The sequence below is a fragment of the Anneissia japonica genome, unplaced genomic scaffold (assembly GCF_011630105.1).
Source record: "Anneissia japonica isolate Jap-2015-1 unplaced genomic scaffold, ASM1163010v1 scaffold287713_len945575_cov184, whole genome shotgun sequence".
Taxonomy (NCBI): domain Eukaryota; kingdom Metazoa; phylum Echinodermata; class Crinoidea; order Comatulida; family Comatulidae; genus Anneissia; species Anneissia japonica.
In genome coordinates this window covers 310,427-333,563 of record NW_022725774.1, presented here as the reverse complement: position 1 = coordinate 333,563, position 23,137 = coordinate 310,427, and the positions used below count along the sequence as shown (strand labels likewise).

Here is a 23,137-nt window from a genome sequence, read left to right as displayed (position 1 = left end):
AATTAATTTTTAAAAATCGTACCAATTTTGAGAGGTTCATGTCGCGTAGAACTCTCATCACAATCATTGATTCGCTGTCATTTGGACTTGAACGTTTGACTGCGCCGAGCGTCCTCAGCACCGACAGAATGTTCCTCAAACCGAAGTCGTAATGCACTTGCTTCGTCAGCTGCTCTTCACAAAGTTTATACAATGTGTAAAACTTCCTGGCAAGCAAAACATTGCCCTGGAAACCACAGCTTGCCAGTTTGACACGAATAATGATCTGTCTGTCAGGAACCATCATGGCTACTGTACGGAATTGGATTTTAAGGTTCTCCGGTAGCTCCTGTCTTCCAGCATAACCAGGATTCTACAAGAAAAAAAATATGTTACTTTTTATAGCTCAAATTAACAAAGTAATTGGATTTCTGCCAAAGTGAATGCCGCAGGATCTATTACTAAGTTGAGCATCGATATCAAGTTGTAGTAGCCTTTGACATACTTATTTGGTGATTTTCACTGGAACAGTATACATTATACTGTACTTAAATGTCACTTACCACTAAAAACTATAGGCGTACGAAACATATTGTACCGTGCGACTGCCCTATGTAAGTTTTCAACAAAGTAATCAGTGAACTTAAATGGGACAACTATTAGAGAAAATAAGACTTGGTTGTGCCATCCGGTAAAAATGAGATATATCATAGTAAGTAAACTATATTCCATAATAAAACAAACAAAATGCACATTTCTGATTCAAGATTATAATGACATCATGTAAAAAATATGTACCATTGTCAAAAATATGGCGAATTCTGGATCCATACTGACAACGTCCCCATCGGTAAATATGAATGTTGGTTTACGTTCTTTCTTGCATGTCAGTACAATAGCAATTTGCTGAGCAGCCACTGATAAGACCGGAAGTTCAATGCGGTTGAACTCATCGAAGCAGCCCCAGCTACCAGATTGTGCAAGTCCTGTAAGTAGATATTCAAGCACAAGTTAAGGTTTAAGTTTAAAAGATTTTAAGATAAAATATTAATAAAATTTGTAATCCTGTGTTAGAGAAGTTATCCTGCCAAAATCATGTAGAAGAAAAATTAAAATACATCATAATTTACAAATAAAAAATTGTGAGTAGTGTAGTAATAATGGGTGCTGTTTGGTCCTTGCTTAAATGTAAAGTTGTATAATGAATGTGGATGTTGTTATTGCCTACATATAAAAGCCTATATGCTGCTGTTATTTTTATAATTATCAATATCAATATCATTAATATCATTGTGCATAATGTTATGAAGAAGCATTGTAACTATACACATATTTTTTTTTATAAATTCATAATATTAAGTAACAATCTTGATATACTGTAGATATACCTTTATATATCCTTCCTAAGCCACGGAAGTCCATCTGGTCAGAGCAGTTGAAGACAACTACATATTTGCCAAGGGCTTTTCCCATGTCTTTGGTGGTCTCTGTCTTGCCTGTACCTGCAGGCCCTGCTGGTGCTCCTCCCATGCTCATTCCCAAAGCCTGTGCTAATGTGATGTAACACCTACAGACATAAATACAAAAATGTTAGCCTCTGTATCAAATTCTTTTATTCATCAAACTATCAACACATCAACTCATCCATCCATCGTCTGTCAAACCTAGATAGAACCGTCTATCTATCTACCCACCCATTCATTTTCCATTCATTTCTCCTCATACATCCATCCTGAATAGATGGTTAACAGATTGATGACTCAGCTATCAGCTAATCACAAATCCATCCACCCACTTATCTACCCATCCACCTATGTATCTAGCCACTTATCTACCCATCCACCTACGTATCTATCTATCATCAATCAATCAACCTATCCATCCATTCACATATACATCCTTCATCTATCTCACTATCCATCTATCATTCCATTCAACAATCCAAACATTCGTTCACTCATCCATCCATCCAAATGCCTATCATGCCTTTATTCATCTATTATTCATTCATCCACGTCTCCATCCATATATATGATCCCTTTTCAAGTTTGTCAGTTACACATGTTTCCATTAACCATTACAGTAGAATTTCCTACCAACTATTATTACCATTAATTTTAAAACATTTTTATGATTTACCTGTCAGTAAGTGGAGTAATGACGAGACGGTCAGTGCATCCAACCGGTTCGTTCATGTAGCTGAAATCAACATCTGTCACTGAGATGAGGCACTGATCAGTGTCATCATTGAAGTAGAATCGAGACTGCTTCAACCACTCAAAATCATTTATCGATTTGACATGCATTCTTACCTGCAAATGTAATTGATAAAATACACAAATCAGCAATGATTTTGGTAGTCTGTGGGTGAGATACTTACTTCAACCTAAACCTATGGACCCCTATGGAAATAATTGTCTTTTCCTGCAATTTTAGGGTTATCCCCTATATGATCTTTTTTTATTTAATCTGTTCATGTGCATTTGTTTCTGTTGTATTTTTTAAAGAGCATATTAAATAAATCAAATCTACTAATTGCCATTGTCCCTTTAAATGAACACCCCCACCAAAACAATAGAATTGTCAGTCCCAGACCACCATATGACAACCTCAAGGGCCAGCCCAAATGCATGTCCAAATAAATGATGGAAATGTCAAGTATTATATCAAATTTCAGGGCTTGAATGTGGTTGTCATTCGTTGAGCAACAACAAAGGAATGAGGATGATCCTTGGGCGTAGTCATGTGCTGCGACAATCGGTCGGTTCTGTTTTTGTCGTAGGGGTGATCTTATAGGTACAATGGCAATTAGTCGGTTTATCCAGGTAAGTATTCACAAAATAGACTTTAATTCACATTAATATTGTACATACCAGATCATCAAAGATATCACGCTGATGTACATGTATTGTAACCAGAGTCTCAAATTTGGTCCTTTCATACTTGGTGAGATCTTGTGTTGTAACATCAATGAGCGTGTTCAGGATATCCAAGAAGTATTGATTGGTCGTTCCCATTATCTGAAAAGGCAAATAATCAACAGAAATTATGACATCATACAAACAATATATAACAATTAAATATAGACAATATTTATGACTTAAATAGTATTATATATTTTTTGTTCCTCATATCTTTTCTCATTGGCAATGATACAATGTAACACGCTCACTTGTGTTATAAATTCAAACTCAGTGAAAGTAAAAAATTATATATCTATTATATACTGCACTTTGGAAAATTCAAATTTTTTTGTGGTAAGCTCTACAAAAGAAAACTTCACTTCTTTAAAAAATCAAACTTTAGGCTCAAGGACCAAGGATATGCCAACAGCAAAACTTTTTGGGTCTGCGCAAGGTGCTGACCCCAGAAACCTCACTGCTGTTCTTGTTCTCAAAACTTTAAAAGCGTCCAGTGTCACCAGTTTTAAACAGACTTGCAGAAAATTTTGTACACATAAACTAGAGGTGATTTCCAACAAACGTTCATCGCCCTTTTTTTAAGTTAGACCCCAGGGTTCCCCTACACCTACAAAACAAAACAGGGGTTTCAGCAAGGACTGTACATTACTGCCATTACCACTAGTAGGGTTCGTCGCATTGATGGCGTGGTCAGTGAAGGATGTGTTCTAAAGAACCAAAGGTTGTGAGTTTGAATTTCGTCTTGGTATTCATTTCCTTTTTTCAATTTTAAGACATTTTTTTTTTTTTTTTAAATTTTGAGACATTTTAATTTTGTACAAATGAACATTCTAAATAATAATTTTTTTTTGTACAAATAAACATTCTAATTATTTAAACATTTCTATTTTATTAGCTCTTCCAAAAAAACTTAATATAATAACTTGCGCCTGTAACCGCATTTAAGCATGGAGGAACGTGCGGACCAGTAAGCAGTCGCTCTTGTTTAAGTTGCAGTTCCTTCACAAGACAAACATACACAAAAGATGCTCTACATAGACTAACACTCATTATTAGGCTTAGGGAGTGGAGTTGGTCGTGAGAAAAACCCTGTTTACTGAGACAAGAATCGAACCGAGGATACTAAGATTGGAAAGCAATCACATTACCAATAAAATCCACTCCAATCCATTGATTTATCTAAGTATTAATTTTTTAAAAATACACAGTCACAATATACGTACCTTTTTATCTGACCTAGCATTCTTCAATGCTTCCTCACTATCTCTTGTCCACAACATTTGAATTCCAAGCAATCCAATTTGCGCTGCATATGTGTTCTCAAATTCTATTAACTTAAAATTCTCTTTATCCTGAATTGCTATATACGCAGTTCTAATGATTCCATGAATAGAGTGACGGATTGTCTTTAGAAGTTCCCCAAGCCAAATCTCTACATTACCCTGAAAGCATAAATAGGAGATATGGTAAATAATTCTTGAAAACAAATATTCCACTACAATTAGAAGTTTAAAGAATAAAGATTATATTCAAGTTACAAAGAATTTTACCTGGGCATTGACTGGGGCATCGAGATCAATTTTCTCCTTTTCTCGAGAACCTATTGCAAGAATCTGATCATAATTTTTCTCATGGAAATCCACTGTCTTCACATTATCAAACAACCCTTCGAGATGAGCCTAAAAAGAAAAAAAATAATCAGATATTAGATCAAATATCTTTTGAACTTTGTTCTTAACTATAGTTCAGAACAAAGCACCCAAATCAATTAATAATCAATTTGGGATACTGGAGGCTAAGATAATTTCCAATAAGTAAATAAATAAAACAATACTCTTGATTTGATTTTTCATCTTTAATTTCAACAGTGGATAACTCACCCAAACTATGAGGCTCATTAGAAAAACTAGATATACACTATCAGAATTGTGTCTGATCTCGGTATATGGTGACTAATCCACATTTACTTTAACATAAGAGTAACTTAAATTAATGTTATGAAGGATAAATTTTCTTTAATTCGTAATACATGCATAATCCTTTTACCTAGAAATTTTAATTTATTTTTATAATGACATTGTTTTGTTGTTATTATTATTATTATTATTATTGTTTTTATTATTTCATTATTTTTATTGATACTATTGTTATTGATATCATTGTTATTGTTCCTATTGTTATTATTTTTTTTATACATGATAATGTGTATTATTAATTATTACCTGTATGCAATTCTATTTCTGCATCAGGAGGCTATAGCTTAAAGGTAGTTTTGCATTGCACTTTAACTTAATTTGCCTCCCCTACTCACATCTTGACGATGTTCTTACCTACTATGCATGTAATTGTATTGTGAATTTTGTATGAGGTGGAAAATAAAGATTCTGATTCTGTTTGTCAAGCATGTCAGCACGTCTAATGAAGTAGAGAACTATCCAAAGACAGAATTACCAACAGACATGGAACAACACAGGCTTTGTTTGATCAGATATGTCTAAAACAAACAAACACTATTTAGCATAGCCATCTCAAATACAGGTCTCCCTTCAATTAAAGACCACTTTTGGGACTGGGGTTTCTATGGTCTTCAGCACCTTTGGTCTCTCATTGGAATAATAAAAATAAAAGACATTTGTTAAATTGGGACCACAGAAAAGTGGTCTTTAATTGGAGGTGGGTCTTTAATTGGAAGGGTCTTCAATTAGAGGGAGACCGGTATTTGCAAAAACTTGCACCCCACATTCTGGGATTAGAAGACAAGCACTTTAACTACAAAACTACAGCCACGCCCTTTACCTGGATTGTATGAGAATCTGAAGCTTGTCCAAGTATCTCCAACAGTGCTGGGTCGGATACAAAGAAGAATCTTGGGAAGACCAATCGTTTCTTCTCCAAGTATCCTGTCAATGATTTCTGACAGATCTCCAGCTGCTCCAGAAGATGCGGTAGAAGTTGGTTCATTGTGTCATCACCAACGCAACACTGCACTACATTTGTGTTCTCGTGGGCCTTCTGCATAATCTTCACCCAGGATTTATCAATATTGCTGAACCGCTTGGCTTCCTAAAAGCAGTAAGTCAAGTATGTTTACAAAATATTTTTTAATACAAATGCAGATTATAGTACATAAAATTTGTTTTCCTAAGTTTCATATTCAACTTTAGCAGTGTGCATATATTGAATCATAGGCATAAATTTTTAAAATTTTAACTAATTGTAAGGATAATAATATACAGTATAAGAATATAAATATCCAGAAGATTCAAATTTTCAGTCTTTTTGCAGTGATTGTTGTCATAATTTTAAATTTTCTCATCTTTAAATATATATTTCAACATTACCCAAAAAGATCACATATTTAATAAAAATATACAAGTACCTAAATTGGAATACATTTTTAATAGCCTATCTATTAGCCACTGATTGGTCGGGAAAACCAGAAGGGGGAGTCTGTTTTTAACCACATCATTATGTTATTATTATTACCTGTGGCAATTGTTTAGCAATGTCACCTCCAACAAACACAGCTTCAAGGTAAACCCATAGGTTCTGCACCTGCATCCAATTCTCAATGATTTCTGTTGTGTTGGACAATTTCTGAACCCACTTTTGAATATCAGGCTTGAATGGAGCATTGTACCTGGTATAAACAAATAATAAAATAACAACATCTTAGAATGATTACACAAAATATAAAATGTAACATAAGATCAATGAATGCTTGAATGAATATGATTATAACAATAAAAATTTAATAACAATAATAATAATACTAATAACAGGTAGATTTATATACTAAAGTAAACAAATATTATTTTCAAAAAAAATATTATTATGAGCTACTAAAAATAATGACTGCAGGAATAAGAATGCATATGTGGTGGTTAGTATGGATAAAAAGTCCTATTCTCTTCAAAGGGACAATTGTACAAAAATTCCAAGAAGACCAACCTGTTACTCATGAGGGAACCGAGAACCATAAGACTGTCTTCCATCAGTGAGATGGTCTCTCCAGTGGCATCTCCTTTCAGCATCAGTTCTCCTCTTGTCTTGAACACAAATGGACGCCAGTATTCGCCAAACATCATTCAATAAACTATAGAGAAAATAGAACATCTATTTTCTCTATTATTAAACGTAGGCATCAATATATATTATATACAGCAACTAGGCCTATGCAACTACTGTACAATTAATATTGGGTACCTCGTGTGTGTGGATGTGATCAGTTCAACAGCTGTCTCTTATACACATCTAGATGTGTATAAGAGACAGGTCGATCGAGACTACAATAAACAAAGGATATCTTGCAAGTTGAAAATAAATCCACAAAATAAGATAGCTTGAAAAGACTGCAAGTAATTTCAAAGGCTGGGTGTATCCAACTTCGAACAACGTCGAAAAGGGAATGAGGACGTTTGTTAGGGAGACGGTTCGCACGAGGCGCCTTGGGTCGGACTGTTCCATTATTTTCGAAGGGGTGTTCCGTTTTGGGAACAATGGCAATTAGTCGGTTATCCAGGTAAGTATTCACGAAATAGACTTAAATATCATGATTATCAATAACAGTAATTTTAAATGAAAAATTTATAAACTTCACTTACGAGGTGTCATAGTCTGAATAGAATTCCTTCACCTTCTCCTGGTATTGCGCAACGCCATCTAGCAGGTTGGCCTTGAATTTTGGTTGAATTACCAAAAGATGAGATTGAACTTGCAAAGCCTATGAACAAACAAAAATAGACATTAACATTTTTAAAACATTTTTTTCAGGATGACTGAAGTGGATATCACAGCCCATGTCTAGGTCTGAATGAGCCTATGCACTGCATCATAAGCCAATCACAGCATGACATGGCTCAGCATGTTTACATTTTTATAGATGAATGAATTTTTAAAATGTGAACAAAATAAAATGGGTTCACAATGTGTATAGTTCATTTGGCATAGAAAGATGAAATGTTCAATAGTGCCAATGAAAAAATATGGTGAGTATATTAAAAACAAATACACATATTTCTTTCGATAAGTTAAATTTTTAAATGGAACACTTACATAAATTATTTTATGTAGAAAAATGTTTACCTGCGCAACAAGCTTTTGCCAAGCATATGTCAAGCTATCAACCTTCTCCGCATTGCCATCGTTAAAGTGCAATTCAAATTTATTAAGCAACGCATACGACTCTTCAATAGGTCCAATAGTCATGTCGATTCTAACCTCCGATTCACGTATTATTGACAGTGAATCCATTGCTGCACGCACGTCATCGAGGTCTTGGATTGGCCGCGACAGCCTCTTCTGGAGATTATCAATGAAATCAAAGATCTCCATCATGTCTGTGCTTGCTTTGGCATTCAGAGCACGCCCAAAGGCATTCTTCCACGCTCTAGCCTCTGCAGTGAGGGCATCAAGTAATTTATCTGTCACGCAGACGATTGCTCCAACTTTACGTGTGCCTGGAAGTTCTTCTACCGTGGCTTGTAGATTTCGATAGTAACGTATTTGAGCCTCAATTTCGGAGAGCAGAGGCTTTGCTTCCATGAATTGTTTCACCTTTTCTTCGGGATCCTAAGGCAAACATAAAGAAATATGTTTGAGCTTTTGAGTTTTTAATAGCATACAGACAAGAAGTAGGTCCAGGAATTTGAAAACACTTGCACTAAGAGAGAACCACTTTTTCTAACCTTTAAACTTTAACCCCTAATTACTAATCATGTGAAGCACCAAGAATCATTAAATGCTGTAAAGTATGCTGATGGAGAAAAAGCACACAAGTGATAAAATTGATAATTTTCTATACCATATAAAGAAGACCGGATGAAATTCTCTGATGAAAAAATTACCTCATTCCACAATTCTGAGAATCGTGCGTAACTTTCAAGAACCTCAATGCATTCTGTTTTGAATGTACTTGTGATGGAATTGAGAGTGATTACTACTTTGATGACATCTTTGTGCTCTGAAATAACCTTATATAGCGGTTTCTGAGTCATGTTCAAAAGAGCAACTTTAGAATCTTCTTTTTCATCCTTGTTTGCTTCTTCAATTTCCTAAAAATAAACAAATGATTTAATTGTGAAAAATAAGATTCATATCAGACAATAAACTTTAATCTTTAAGTAACACTCCACAACACTCGCTAACTTCAAACAGCTCCTCAATTCTTCTATTATATTTAATCCCTTATTTCCAATTTTTCAACACCAGCATTCCGTGACAAAAACAGCTAAAGGGCATTAGAAATAGTTAAAAGCACTACATAAAAGACAAAACGTTTTTTATTATTGTTATCCATGTGAAAAAAATTTGATGTCTTGAAATATTAGTTTCTACTGTAGCATATGTTTTTTATAGTGAATAAAAAGGAATGCCACTAACTATATGACTTTTTCAGAAATGACGATAGCATTCAACATTTATACTGTAATGATCATGACTAAATAAACATTCTATTATATACTATGTGCATACCTTAAGTGCAGATCTCTGGTTGATCAGTGTCTGCTCCCACTGGGGTATATTCTGTGCCATCCTAAGTATCACATGTACTGCCTTGTTCATTATCTGCTGAGCATCGTCTAAACTGGGACGCATCACCACAGTTGGAATCGCAAGAACAATATCGGACTTAAACAGAGGAATCTTATTCTCTTCATCTTTGTCAGATAAGGTACGTGTGTACTTGCTCGTTGATGTCTGCATTCTACGTTTGATTGCATCTAGAGACAATCGCGTACCTGAAATACAAAAAAATATTCTTTCTTATGTAATCAACTCAACAAGTTCTAATGTTCATCTATAGTACTTTCCAGTGCAAATACTTAATGTTGAAAGAATTGAAAAATAAATAGAAGAGAATAACGATAAGTGACTAACACTTGATGAGAGCATCGGTGTTTCTTTGAGCAAAGCTGGCCAACATTGCATGGTAACTACAAGGCAGACACTCCATGCAACGCTGTTTCTTGTTACGGGAGTCAGGTTGCATGCATGCATAGTTCTCGTAGAGGTTTGTGAGTTCACTCTCTTGCAGGCTGTTCTTCAAAGTGTCCACAAGCTCCTGTACGGCACGCTCAACTGCACCACTTTGTCTGTAAAAGGTTCAAGTTAATAATTATCATTTTAAAAACTTGGCAATGCTTTGAAGATTTGTTTACTTATTGCTTTATATCAGAAATACCTTTAGTTTTCCTATATAAAAAAAAAATCAGTCTGAGTCCGTCTATACAAGTCATTATCATTTCCATCCATATATTATATAATTTATTAAGCCAATACATGGGCTTATCAAGGTTCATTCAGGCTGTATAGTCTCTAATTAAATATACAGACATTTATTGCCAATTGATCAGCTTTGGCTGGATGGATCACCCTCACAAAATATTGTTTAAATAAAATTAATAAAATGCATTTATTTTAATGAATACAATGCACTATATAAAAAGAAGAATATGTTTATGTATCTAATGATCAGAGTAAAAATCAAAATTTTGTTATAAATATTCATGTTATCTATTAAACAATTATTATTAAACAACCTTTCATTTATGCAATCTACCTTGTAAGTGTTTTGCAGGATTCATTACAAGTCTGCTCTGTCTGTGCAAGGAATTCCTGGATGGTGATTGGTTCATCAGGTAGGTAACAGAGGGCGGTACATGCCATTTCTTTGAGCACGGCATCAATACGGCATTCCAGAAGATCTGTAACTTGTTTCACCAGGCGTTTCATAAATGTCAACTCCTCATGAATATGCACAGAATCTGTAATGATTATCAAAATTTAAACAGAAATTTTTTTAACAATTATTTTAAATATAGTGGTGATTATATAGGGAATAAGGTTGTTTTGAGAAATTGTAATATTTTCCATGTTATAAGTAATTGTTAATAAGTTCTCGCATCAAAGATTATCAGCCTTTAAAGCCAGGCACTCACTGCCTCGTATGATGGTCGCACAAAAAATCAAACTCCGCTCCACTTTGAGCTTTAGACGACATGGCGCCATCTGTTGATTGTTGGTGGATATCTGAACAGATTTCCAATAAAAACAATCCATTGCATGAGCATTGTTCAACTATTTACAATATCCTTGACTTCTTCCAAACTTTCTATGAACAATACATTCTATTCTTTTCCATCAACTTCACCCCCTTAAAAAACTTATCCATCAAAACAATATTACCAGAGCACTGAAATTCTTACATTGGTCAATGCTGAGGGAAGTCCAATTGAGCCTGGTGAGTCCAGGTTCAAGGGCGTCTTCAATGCGTTTGCAGTAAGGATGCATCAGTGGTTGGAGTACTGCTGGAATCTGAGCCTTGGTGCCTTCATACTCTTTAATAACATCTGTCAACCTAAAATAATAAGACAACATTTAAGGTACAAGACAGAAAAGGATCTGCACCTTTACATGACAAAAATAGATCTGAACCTTTTAAAATGGACCATTTTGATAAGCCCCACTCCTTTGGAAATTGTTGCCAAGGTTTCATGTTTTGCAAATCTTCATTTTATCAAATCTTCTGGAAATCTTGCTTAAAAAACTTACCTTTCAGTAAAGTCATAAAAAATTGAGGAAGTACATTTGCACTTGGCATTGACATGGGATGGACAGTTCTGTTAATTTCAACTGTTTTGTAGTTTGAAGGAACAATAGTCAGAATAGTCTGTTTATCCAACAAAAATTTACAAAATAGAATATTTAAATATTCAATGAACCGACTTGTGAATAACTTACATGTTGAAATGCGCTTTGATTTCTTCCTCCCTCATGACAAGTTCATATGCAGCTTCTGGTACCTCAAGGTTCATCTTTACCAAGTGTTTGGTCTCTGCAATCAGCTCAAGCACTTGTGGGTCAAAGTTTACAAACAACTGCTTTGTCTCTGGATGACGTATAAGCAGAGATGATTGGAGACCAGACTTGACAGCATCAACAGCTCTGAACCAACCACGATGATACAACAACTGAAGAAATAATAAATAATGTAATATTGTCAATGTGTTAAAATTTATTTGCAAAAGGTGACGGCTTACTTTGACAAAAGCAACAAAGGGCAAGAAAAAGTAGAAGGCAACTCATGTTATAAACTTTGTATCTGCAAAGAAAGGTGCTAAAAGTAACTGAAGAATGAATTATTGCTATTTGGCTTCATAAGGCTGAATGGAAGGCCACTAAAAAAACCCACCAAAATTTGCCTTATACTCAAGCAATAAAAGGAAAACAAAATAAAACTCTTACATACTCCAAAAAGCACATTAGGGGAAAGCAGAAATGGGAGACAACTTACCTCATATTCTAAAAGCACTGCGGCCATCTTGTTGAAATTGCGAATAATTCTTTTTGCTTCAGAGGTCTTAAAGAGATTAAAAGTTCAAGATTTGATTTCCAAATGGATAGACATAAATTGAAAAGCAAAATTTGTTAGAGGCACAGTAAGATCATATCATAATAAATATAATGTACCTGAATGTGATTCCTGCTTATAGTTATATATAAGGCCTTGTCCACCGGTACACTATAAAGTTTTTTTCAGAAAGTACCTGTCATTTGCCCATATATGGGTGTGATATAAAATCATCATGCCAATATATGAGTATGATGTGACATTTTTCACACACATTGATAGTATTATGACGAGTTCATGATAGTGATATCTGTGCTTACTTGCAATACTTGGCCAATTACATAACTATATATATCAAACATAATAAATTACTAATAAATAATATATACTTGGAAATTGATAAACAATTTTATACCCTTAAAATATCAGGCTTTTTCTTAAAAGCCTTCATGGGTAAGTCTACCCTTCGATATAGCTGTCGAGCCCATGTGATCTTGCCAGCGACTGGAGGCACATTGCGGGGAATGGTAGGCTCATCTTTGCCTTTCTGATACAACTTGCGGACGGATTCTAAGTCGCGTCCATAGCTTGACAATACGCGCATGTACTTCTCATTCAAGTTCAGATGATCTGATGCATTTATACGTTCAAATTTGCTCAACAAATCAAGAGCTTTCTCAGTCTGAAAGATAAAATAATATTTAATATATAGTATAATATAAAGGTGAGTGTAATTGAACAGTAAAATTGTAGAAATATACAATGGTATTTGATACACTTGATACTGAATTTTCAAATTTGTATTTATAAATCATAATGAAAAAAAAAATATTATAAAACATTAGTTTACTCACAGTCAAACTTCTGTCGAACCAAGAATCCAGAAAATTTTGAAGATGTGTATACACACTCTCAATTTGAACTCTGAACTCTAGATAATCAATATCAAACTGAAAAAACAAAATGAATAAATTATAATGTGAAGTTCCCCTAACCATAATTGGATAGGAAATTGAAATTCAGAATTGCAATAGTTTAAAAAAGTATATTATTTTACTTTCCTTTTGAAAATTAAATCCACAAATAAAATTAGAATGAGATAATTAGCTGGATATACCAATTATTAATAGTTTTAACTACAAAACTACCTTGCCGAGTTTTAGGTTGCAGTGTATCTTAAATGAGACTTGGTGTATATAGAACATCACTTTATTATGTAGGTGATTAGTAAATAGCTGTTGGATGATATTAAATAAAATGAATAAATAGTTTTAGTATAAGTCTGTAGAAGCTGAATAAAGAATATTTCAATCACTTACATCACCCTTCCTGTGATCGAGGACATCATAACCTTTTTTCTTGTATGTTGCGACAATGCCTTGGAAACGAATGAAGATTGATTCAATTCCCTCAACACGTACATCAGCAAGGCCGCTCAGGTTCTCAATGGTGTTCACCATGTCGGCGATTCGTTCAAGTCGTTTACAGAAAGTGTCAAACTTGCCAAAGATGTAGTTCTCACTAAAGGTAAATGGAAAGTAAATAAAAACATTTATTCCAGACTTTTAAACAATGAAGATAAGAAACGTTGTGCCCAATGTGTCTGTCACATAGTTCATGGAACTTCATTTACATGATCAAAAGACATTTATTTTCGTCCATAAAAAACAACAACAATGAAAGAGAGAGCAAAAAGTACAATGCACATAAATATATATAAACAAATTTAAAGATATGGGCCAAGTACAGTATTTTTAATTAAAATTAAAATGTATGAACGAAGGCATATTCCCTTAAAGACTGAGACCTTGAATGAATCAATACACAGATAAAATGCACTACACTACCACCAGGTAACCTTATAGATCATGGTCCTGCCACTTGTTAAGCCGGTTACTCACTGTGTGCAACGGCGACACGATGGCAACATGACGAAGAATGCACACGAAGACGTGAACCCAACGGATCGTCTTTTTAATGAGGATCCGTTCAGACTGCCACTGACAATCAACAGACAGCGTTACGTTGTCTATCGCTCAGCGGAATCAAATATGAATTCGTTGTGCGATGGTCGTACGATCGTCGTACCACGCAGTGTGTGTCCGGCTTTAGTTCTGTATATCACAACTTACCTGAATTCAAACTGCCGTTCCTCTGGGGTCTCCTTCAACTTATCCTTGGTACGATGGAAGCATTGCTGGTACATTTCATTCAAGTAGATACAAGCGTTCAGACGCTTTAATAGTTCTGGTCTGCAATTGCAGTGAGAAAACATACATACCATTAAAAATAGAAATAAAGTCTTAAGCTTATATAAACAATTGAACGTGGACTTATTCTTAGAATATTTTCAATCTTTGGCCTATACGACCAGATCTGATATCTGAATAATAAACTCTGCCCAGATTATATTTTTCTTTACAAAAAAATGTACGATGTGATATGCCTTTAAAAGTGATGTCATCATGACCATATTTAGGCATGTCACATGTTTTTGTCCAATTAAATTTGATAGTCTGGACAGGTTTTAAGGATGTATCTTAACCATCCAGCTCCACATAATTATAATCATTGTAATCAGTATTAATTTCTCTCTCGTACTCATTATATATATATTTTTATCTGTCAAATCATTTGATAACTGATTATTTGTAAACTACCTTTCATGATCCCATATTCTGCTGACACCTTGGTTGATGTAACCTTTGCAAGTGTTGATCATCTGGTTGGTAACTTTGACAAAGAGTGATGTCATCCTCTCTGATGTGTTGTAGTATCTGGAGATGCTATGGATCATGCGGATGGCATTCATCAGACTTGGGATGTGTTCAACCATTGTTGTCTGGAAAAACAAGTTTTTAAATAAAAGTAATCATTACCAGTACTGAAATTAACATAACATGTTATTGCCCTGAGATATACTGTTCTATTATTTCATTCACTTACAAGAATAATGGCAATAGTTGGTTTAAGAAACAGACTAGCAAATCATATTATTGCTCAACCTAATTTTAAGACAGGCAAACAGTTACTCAATATAAAATTTGTTATTTTCTGCAGTAAATTTTTTTAATGAATATCGTCTACAATTAGAGTTCCATGATATTGATAGTTGGGATTGCCGTAATTATAGGTGATTCCCCACCCCATACTGTACTTAAGGAAATTTGGTCAAATTTTGCACATCCCCCATCCCCCATCCCTTATAGTTATCCTGGATATTGTCCAGAGCTGAGTGGTTGGCTGAGAAGTATTGCTCCTGCTTCTTGTGCTGTAGACCCTGATCACTCAGCTCCTCAAAATAGAGTTAGGTGGGCTAATGACTATGTCTGTATCCATTACATGTTGTAGTTAAGCTGCGTGGTGCTGCACGGTGGCTGCCGTGGCTCCCCAAGGGCCCAGTCCAAGTTTCTGATTTCCAATTTGAATGAGGGCAAAAAAAGAATTATTATTATAATCCTGGATATGGCTGTGCAATCTTTCTCTTAATTGTTACGATAACTATCATATTATTCAATAAACTGATACTTACTGGATCACATTTTACCAGTGGTCCAAAGAATTTGTCTAGAGTGTAAAGATACTTGACGTTATCTTTAGCTTCATTGGCTGCATCAGTTATTCGACAATCCAGCTCTTTCCAGTGCTTCAAAGCCTTCGACTTAGCCACATGAAGGACGCCAACAACAGCCTTGCAATGCGCGCTCTTAATCTGTTCAAGCAGGCTGTTGAACTTAGCCATACGTTGCTTCCAATGATCTAGTTCTGCAGTTGGCCCTATATCGTCAGCTTCTTTCCTCATCTGTTCACTCTCTGTTAAAACTTGCTCAATTTGTCTTGCCCATAATAGGATCAAAGCTTCAAGTTTATCCACTGTGTCAGGAATTGATGCTGAGTACAACAGAGACAGGAATAATTAAAGAGGGCTCATACAAATAAGGTTATGTTGTGGCAGGTCTGTTTAATATTAATTATCACAATTATTGGGCATATAACAACAACAAAATAACAACAGAATTACAAAATAGAAAGTTGGTACAATGTTTTCAGCAGAACTTTAATAGAGTATGTGGGTATATTTATTACATATGGTGCATAAAAATGGACAATTCTTTTAATTCTTAAGTAAATTCCAGGTTAGTATTCACAAAGTATGGATTAATTTTACACATATTAGGAAACAGTTTATTTATTTCAACAATCTTTAATGAGGGTGGTCCATCCAGTCGAAGCTGATCATTAGGGACCCTCAATACACATAGTAAAACAAAACAAAAGAGAGTATTAAACAAATTAATTTACAGTAAAATAAATGACAACATTTAGAGTAATGAAGCAGCTGACAGATCAATTTAAAATGTACCAAAGACATTTAAGTAATATTGCAAATCTTACCAGCTGCTTGGAAGTCAGCAGGTGATTTTAGAGTGTCCAGCATTGACTCTAGGTACTCGTGTTCAGCAAGTTGGATGTGGCCATCCATGTTGGCCTTAGCGCCTGACAACATTCCAACAAAACGCTCCAACTGCTCCAGAAATTCAGACATCTGACTATTGTTGGTCAACTCACCCCAGCTCTACAAGATTTTAATGAAATTAAAATTAATAATTGATAGTAACCCTTCTATTATTGATTTAAATATGATAAAGTGGGTTCTGGAGTTGAGATTCTTCATAATAGAGAGCTCCTTTCTTATATCTTTTAAATATCTGAACAATCCAACGAAAAGTCACAAATATAACGGAGAAATCAATTTCACTTGCTTGCATCGCTAGTCAGTTTTAAGGAGCTCGCTGATATGCTTAATACCAAATTATTTTTGAAGTAAAAATAATTGCTTTTTTTGTCCAGTCCATTTTTATAGCATCATAAGACAGTACAAACAGCACTGCCCCGTGACAGAGCAAAAAAAGAAAACCCTACATATTTATTAGCATTATATGGAAGTACAAACAGTACAAAAGTGATGCAACATATTAACATCTAAACCAGGGGTTCTCAACTGGCGGCCCGTGGGCCATCTCCGGCCCGTGAAAACAAGCCGAAAATAATATTTTTCATTAGACTGGGGCCTAGATTTATAAACACAACTGAACTAAAAGCGGATTTTAAACAACTGGCACAACCATCAAAGGCAATTTCAGTCACTAAGGAGGCAACATCATGATTGTAACAATGTAAAATGACATAAGGCCTACGTTCATATGTGATTAAATGTGTTTGTGTTACTGATGACCCATTGTGTGATATAAAACAATTCAACATTTGTTTTAACGACCCCCGTATGAGCATCTAGCAACTTATTACTTTAAAAAAATTCCTAATTTTAGAGGAGGGGCTATGCGCCAAAGTACATCTCTTGCCCTGGCCCTTCCAATTTATTCAATGAACAATGTTGGCCCCTATTGCGATACAGTTGAGAACCCCTAATCTAAACATAATTTAAACACAAAGGGATAACTTACCTCTTGGCTCTTCAAGCACGGGACAAGGACTCTAGAAAACAAAGTACTGAAACCATCAAGGATTTTGCCTCCATTACAATCAATGAAGGTAAACGTAACCTCTTGCGTGATATTGGCAACGGTGATGGCTTTGTTGGTAGTCCGCAGAAAGAAATAACATATTCCGTTTATTCCTTCCGATGTGCCAGTGGTAATAAACACACGTTTCAGTTGTGGAATGGTTGCGATGCTAGCAGTATCCGCTGTTGTAATTGAGGAGAGATTTTTTCACAAATATCGTTATTTAATTCATTTTAAAAATGTAAAACATGGTTACTTTTTTTAACAATTAAAAAACGAGAATTGAAAATTGCAATACTGTAGCCGATAAGAAAAATTAGTGCGGATCCAATGTGGGGGGAATTCCCCCATTGTCCCAAAATAAGAAGAAAAAAAAGAATACAAATACAAAATGTTTCGATAGGGCCTCCAGCCACTATGTTATGCCAATATTGCTAGAGCTCCACACTTACAGTATCTATTATGAAAATTTGGTGTTCTCCCCAATCCCCACCCGTTTGAAAGTGTCTGGATCCGCCCCTGGATTATGATATAAATTCACCTTTACCTGTACGAGAGTGCAGTGTCTCCCTACCACCTGCCTCTTGGTGAAAGAACATGAGTTTACGAGAGCCATCAGCAGCAAAGAAATCACCAATCAAATCAAACTGAAATTATAAACAGTTCATATATAAATATTTAAAACGAATAGAAATAACGCTTATTATTACAACAACAGAAGTACAGAGCCGAAGTTTTACATTTCATTTACGTGTTTTACGTCACATAAGAGAGTAACATCCCAAAAGTGTAACAGTTGAGAGGTTAGTTTTACAAAAGATAATACAATAAATGTACATAAAAGCAAAAAGCTTTCAAAAATGAGTTTGCTATTCTTTGTTCCTCTGCCACCCTTTTGTGCCCCTGTCCCCAAATTATGGATCCCTACCTGTAAAAACAGAACTATTATCTTAATGTGAATGTTTTCCACAAAAGTTTAAAATAAACTATAATGTTAACAAAAAGTAAACCTACCCGTTCATCTCCTAATAAAAAATCTTCAATCTGGGTAACTTCTAGATTTGTAGCCTCAGCAAGCTGTAGGAATAATTGAAATCAATAAAAACTACTTAAAATACTATCAGATTTTTGATTGTCAGGACTAAACAAACATTGTCACTGATAGTTTATGCCTGGTTTCAAACATATTTCATACTTTTTCAATTGGTGACCCAGCTGGGCTTCCTTGCCAACCTAGCATCCATCTAATTAATTTGTTAATGAACACCGTGCCACTTTACGCTCATTTTCAACAGGGCAGTAAACAGTATCGCACTTCAGTTTGAATTCTGGCAACCATCTTCATGCACCTTGCCCTCTCCAGCAGTTGCAAGTTAAAAAATCAAGGAAGTTAAAATATTAGCAGTTCCATTGAAAGATACACAAATAAATTTAATAGCAATTATATCACATTTTTAAAGTGTCATTTTTAGTGCTAGGCTGATAAAAGTACAGAGATTACAGTATACTAATAGGCACACTAGCATCTCAAATGCCGACTTAGTTTGTAACATACCTTTGAGAAGAGATACTGGTGACGAGCATCCATCTGAGAAACAAGACATTTTATATATTAAACAACTAATCCAATGAATCTTCAAAAAACATTATTAAACAGAGTTTCTACTTAATAATATATGCAATATCACAAAAACACACAAAAATATATGCAATATCTTTTAAACAAAATTACAGAAAACCTAAAATTATGCAACTGTCAGTCAGTCAGACAATTTCATATTTGAGTCTAATTAAATTCTAATAATTATGTCGTATATCCCTTTGTAAATTTTTAGAATCTCTGCTTATCTTAAGGTTTTTATTGTTTATATATATTAATTACATAACCAACCAACAAAAATTGAGTTTTAATGTTTGAAATGTAATATTTGTTTTCAGCAAGGAAAAACATAAGCTCCCAGTGGGAGCATGTGGGTATTGCTTGACAATTATAGATTTTTTTTTTTTTTTGTATTCTATGTGGGACACATTTGGGAGACTGTTAATATCTATCTTTAGTTTAAGATGCAATGGTATCCTCCAATTCCTCTCTTTGAACTCTCAACTTTAATTCACAGAGTTTGAACCCAGGATACCAACATTTTACTGTTACCATGCCACAGTATCAATAAGCTGTATTTGCTTAATCTTTACTCCATTCATACAATATACATGAATAACAATCCAAAGGTCAATGATTGTCCATTTCTTTTTGAAAGATAAATTCCTAAATTCTGGAAACATACCATTGTCCTTCGTTCATCTCTATTCGCTTTGGCTTGCTTGGCCATCTCCTTCATCGCTTCGCTTGACATTACCACATTCTTCTTGGTAACCGACTGAATTAAGAAACAAAGAATTAACGACAAACTTTAAACACATTCACAATTATTAGAAACGCTTTAAATAATTACTTTTCTGTTAGATTTATATGCTGTGTTATTCAGCCATATTACATAAAGTACACAAATTACCAAGTGATTTGGTAGTGTACGAGGGAATACTTACCTGGATGAACAGACTAATTGCCTTTTGAGATCCCGTCGCTTTGGAAACCTCAGCCTCCTGTGCAAGCTTTGCCACACAGTTTCTGCTCTTATGAGCAATGATGTGACCCAGTGGCAGCTGCGTCAGCGGCTGAGTCCCTTGGCCCCTCTATTATCAACCACACCAAGACCCAGACAGAAACATGTTTTAAATTTTGTATTACTAGGTGCTCGTACTTTTCACTGTAACTGCCCATCTTGTGTATGTTAATTAAGGTTCATTTTGAAGTAGCGGATTCAAGAATGGAGGGGGGGGGGAGTGTGGACCATTTCTGGCCATCCAGCGGTTTAATTACCCCCAACCATGGTGGTTGTGTAGTGGGGCTGAGATGGTATACACCCTTGGTCTGTAGAACTCCCTTCATGGGCCTCTTCTATTTTAATTTCCTGGATCCGCCACCGTATTGTATTACTTACCGGGGCATGTAGTCTTCACTTAAGCTGCCCATCTTATGTAAAAGCTTCATTTAGTATTACTTACCGGGGCCTGTAGTCATCACTTAAGCTGCCCATCTTATGTAAAGCTTCATTTTGTATTACTTACCGGGGCAGGGGGCCCTCGCCTATGTTGGCCCGCACCTCCTGTTGGCTTTTTCTTCTCCTTTGAAACCACTTCATCTTTTTCTTCTTTCTTTTCAGCTGAGGTGAATAAAACATTTAGGATTTTTAATGTCAACAATAATTATAATAACCTAAAGTAAATGCTGGAATAAAAGCTGCTGCGCTTATAACATTTTTTGAGGTTTCAGTGCGGCGTTTATTTGAAAGCAGCACTTAATCGAGAGCGGCGCTTATAAAAAAAAATGTCTATGCCCATTTCCATGCTACCTATCTCACATATTCCTGTAGTTCAGAAGGACTATCATAGGTCCTACGTCATCATAAATAAATGTTTACAAAGAAATTCTTGTGTCTTCATTGTGTTATGTATTCATTTTAACACTGTAATGTATTTAAAACCCTGTTTTTTAAAATGTTTCATTACACGCAGTGTAATATACTCTAAATTCCCTGGCCCCACTGGCGCAACCACTGGTTGTGAGGTGCTTGAAACCATCTTCTAAAATCTAAGTTCTGGAGTTGTATCATCAGAGTCAATACAAACCCTTGTTACTTTTTTAGCACACGCCAATCTCGCAGAGATTGACTGGATTTTGGTACAATTTTGATGACTTATTGTTGATCATGAAAAAAACAATGACGTTATAATACCATAACAAAAACCGAATACAATCAACAACAAAACACTTGTTTATAAAACTTCGCTTACGTTTTGCAACCGAGATCAACGGAGGTCCAATGTCTTGGTCTGGCTTTGGCGAATCAGGCTTGTTAGCTTCCTTCTCGCTTACGGGACCCGCTTCTGATTGAGAAGGCTGAGGTGCAGCTTCTCCTTTTCCCTCGCCATCCTCCATGGCTATATATTCTAAAATCTGAAAGCAAACAACTGGGCCCAATTCTGTTTTATAGAATAGTAAACAACCAACAGTAAATCTGCACAGCGTCTACGGGGTATAGAGGCCGACTTTTAGAAACTGCGAACAGCGACTGTGTACCACACAACCACAAAATTATTGCGCGCCATTAAAAAAAAAATTCTTCGTTAGCGTTAATTAATTTGCTTTAAGCAGGTATGCATAAGCTGTGTATTCAAAATTATAATGAATTCTTATTTTCTAAAATAGTGCATTCATGTTGCTAATCAACGTATTTATATTAATTTAGATGCGAACTATTTCATTCTGAAACGTGAGATAATATTTTGTGCACCACATTACCATGGAGACAGACAACATTGCGGTGGTTGGTCAATCAATCAATGCTAGGTCCATTCTGACACTACACAGGTAGCCTACATTCACTCAACCATGACATCTAATCGGAAATCTTACACCGCTAATCCAATATGAACGCCATACCAGGAAAGCGACATTTTTAGTTATCGACTCTAAAAAAGGATAAGGGCATCATAAAACACAATTCGGTTTGGGTAAAAGAATATTGTAAGCACGTGTTTAACACGTAGGCCTAACTAAATGTTCACAGTTATCGTTGTAGTACACATCTACAGGCCCGTATCCAGCTTTTTGAATGGGAGGAGGGGGGGGGGTTGCGTTTTGCGAGCGAATAATTTGCTTTCTTAAGTCCTAGTAGACTATTTGAAGGCATTTTATCATGTTAATCTCTATATGTCCGTGAACACAGATAGGGCCTATCAAAAAATTACCAGTGGAGGACATGGAGAAACAAGCAAATTGTTTCCCAAATGAAAAATATTACTGTATAAATTCGTAACCATTACGAATAAAAATTCAAAATCAATTCTGCTTTTAAATGAAAATAGCAAAGTTTGATATAAAGAGTGGATTAAAAGCGACTGTAAATGAGCTGATTCAAACAACTAGAAGCATTTGAAACAAATTAATCAACATTTTTATTCTTGGCATCGACAGAAAACATACAGAGGTATAAGCATAATTTTACTGTATGTATACGCTATCTATCCATTGAACCCGTGACGGGGTATACTTTATAAAAGGATCATCATGATGAGTATACTCGTCTCTCAGGGTATCTCTGAGAGCGCTAGGAACGATTATACTTGTCTAAACCGGGGTGTCATTCTAGCATTTTGACTTCATTGCTATACACTGACATACCGGCTGGTAGTTAGGGGAAGATACACCTAGACGATAACATGCATATAACGTGTGTATGTTTGTTGTGTTATGTTCAGTGGCGTAGAAAAGTATTTTTCATTGGTGGGGGGGGGGG

The 23,137-nt window shown here is 35.2% G+C and overlaps 1 protein-coding gene across 1 annotated transcript in view; it reads right to left on the bottom strand.

Moving 5' to 3' along the window:
* LOC117112890 (dynein heavy chain 5, axonemal-like) overlaps window positions 1–21,896 on the bottom strand; it is a 46,351-nt gene extending 24,455 nt beyond the window's left edge. Inside the window, exons 1-34 of the mRNA XM_033256103.1 lie at window positions 21,633–21,896; window positions 20,907–21,001; window positions 20,063–20,155; window positions 19,333–19,365; window positions 18,792–18,854; window positions 18,325–18,424; window positions 17,718–17,959; window positions 16,648–16,828; window positions 15,785–16,143; window positions 14,913–15,094; window positions 14,385–14,504; window positions 13,572–13,773; window positions 13,107–13,202; window positions 12,668–12,934; window positions 12,196–12,261; window positions 11,643–11,872; window positions 11,108–11,259; window positions 10,462–10,666; window positions 9,780–9,994; window positions 9,375–9,640; window positions 8,747–8,953; window positions 7,986–8,471; window positions 7,505–7,623; window positions 7,191–7,206; window positions 6,852–6,949; window positions 6,387–6,540; window positions 5,697–5,963; window positions 4,451–4,579; window positions 4,124–4,342; window positions 2,853–2,999; window positions 2,119–2,291; window positions 1,368–1,546; window positions 778–965; window positions 23–352 (exon numbers count right to left, since the gene is read on the bottom strand). Of these exons, the coding sequence (XP_033111994.1) occupies window positions 23–352; window positions 778–965; window positions 1,368–1,546; window positions 2,119–2,291; window positions 2,853–2,999; window positions 4,124–4,342; window positions 4,451–4,579; window positions 5,697–5,963; window positions 6,387–6,540; window positions 6,852–6,949; window positions 7,191–7,206; window positions 7,505–7,623; window positions 7,986–8,471; window positions 8,747–8,953; window positions 9,375–9,640; window positions 9,780–9,994; window positions 10,462–10,666; window positions 11,108–11,259; window positions 11,643–11,872; window positions 12,196–12,261; window positions 12,668–12,934; window positions 13,107–13,202; window positions 13,572–13,773; window positions 14,385–14,504; window positions 14,913–15,094; window positions 15,785–16,143; window positions 16,648–16,828; window positions 17,718–17,959; window positions 18,325–18,424; window positions 18,792–18,854; window positions 19,333–19,365; window positions 20,063–20,155; window positions 20,907–21,001; window positions 21,633–21,777 (6,024 nt within the window). The 5' untranslated portion in view covers window positions 21,778–21,896. The remainder of the gene's footprint in view (window positions 1–22; window positions 353–777; window positions 966–1,367; window positions 1,547–2,118; window positions 2,292–2,852; window positions 3,000–4,123; window positions 4,343–4,450; window positions 4,580–5,696; window positions 5,964–6,386; window positions 6,541–6,851; window positions 6,950–7,190; window positions 7,207–7,504; window positions 7,624–7,985; window positions 8,472–8,746; window positions 8,954–9,374; window positions 9,641–9,779; window positions 9,995–10,461; window positions 10,667–11,107; window positions 11,260–11,642; window positions 11,873–12,195; window positions 12,262–12,667; window positions 12,935–13,106; window positions 13,203–13,571; window positions 13,774–14,384; window positions 14,505–14,912; window positions 15,095–15,784; window positions 16,144–16,647; window positions 16,829–17,717; window positions 17,960–18,324; window positions 18,425–18,791; window positions 18,855–19,332; window positions 19,366–20,062; window positions 20,156–20,906; window positions 21,002–21,632) is intronic.
* Window positions 21,897–23,137: the final 1,241 nt, after the last annotated feature.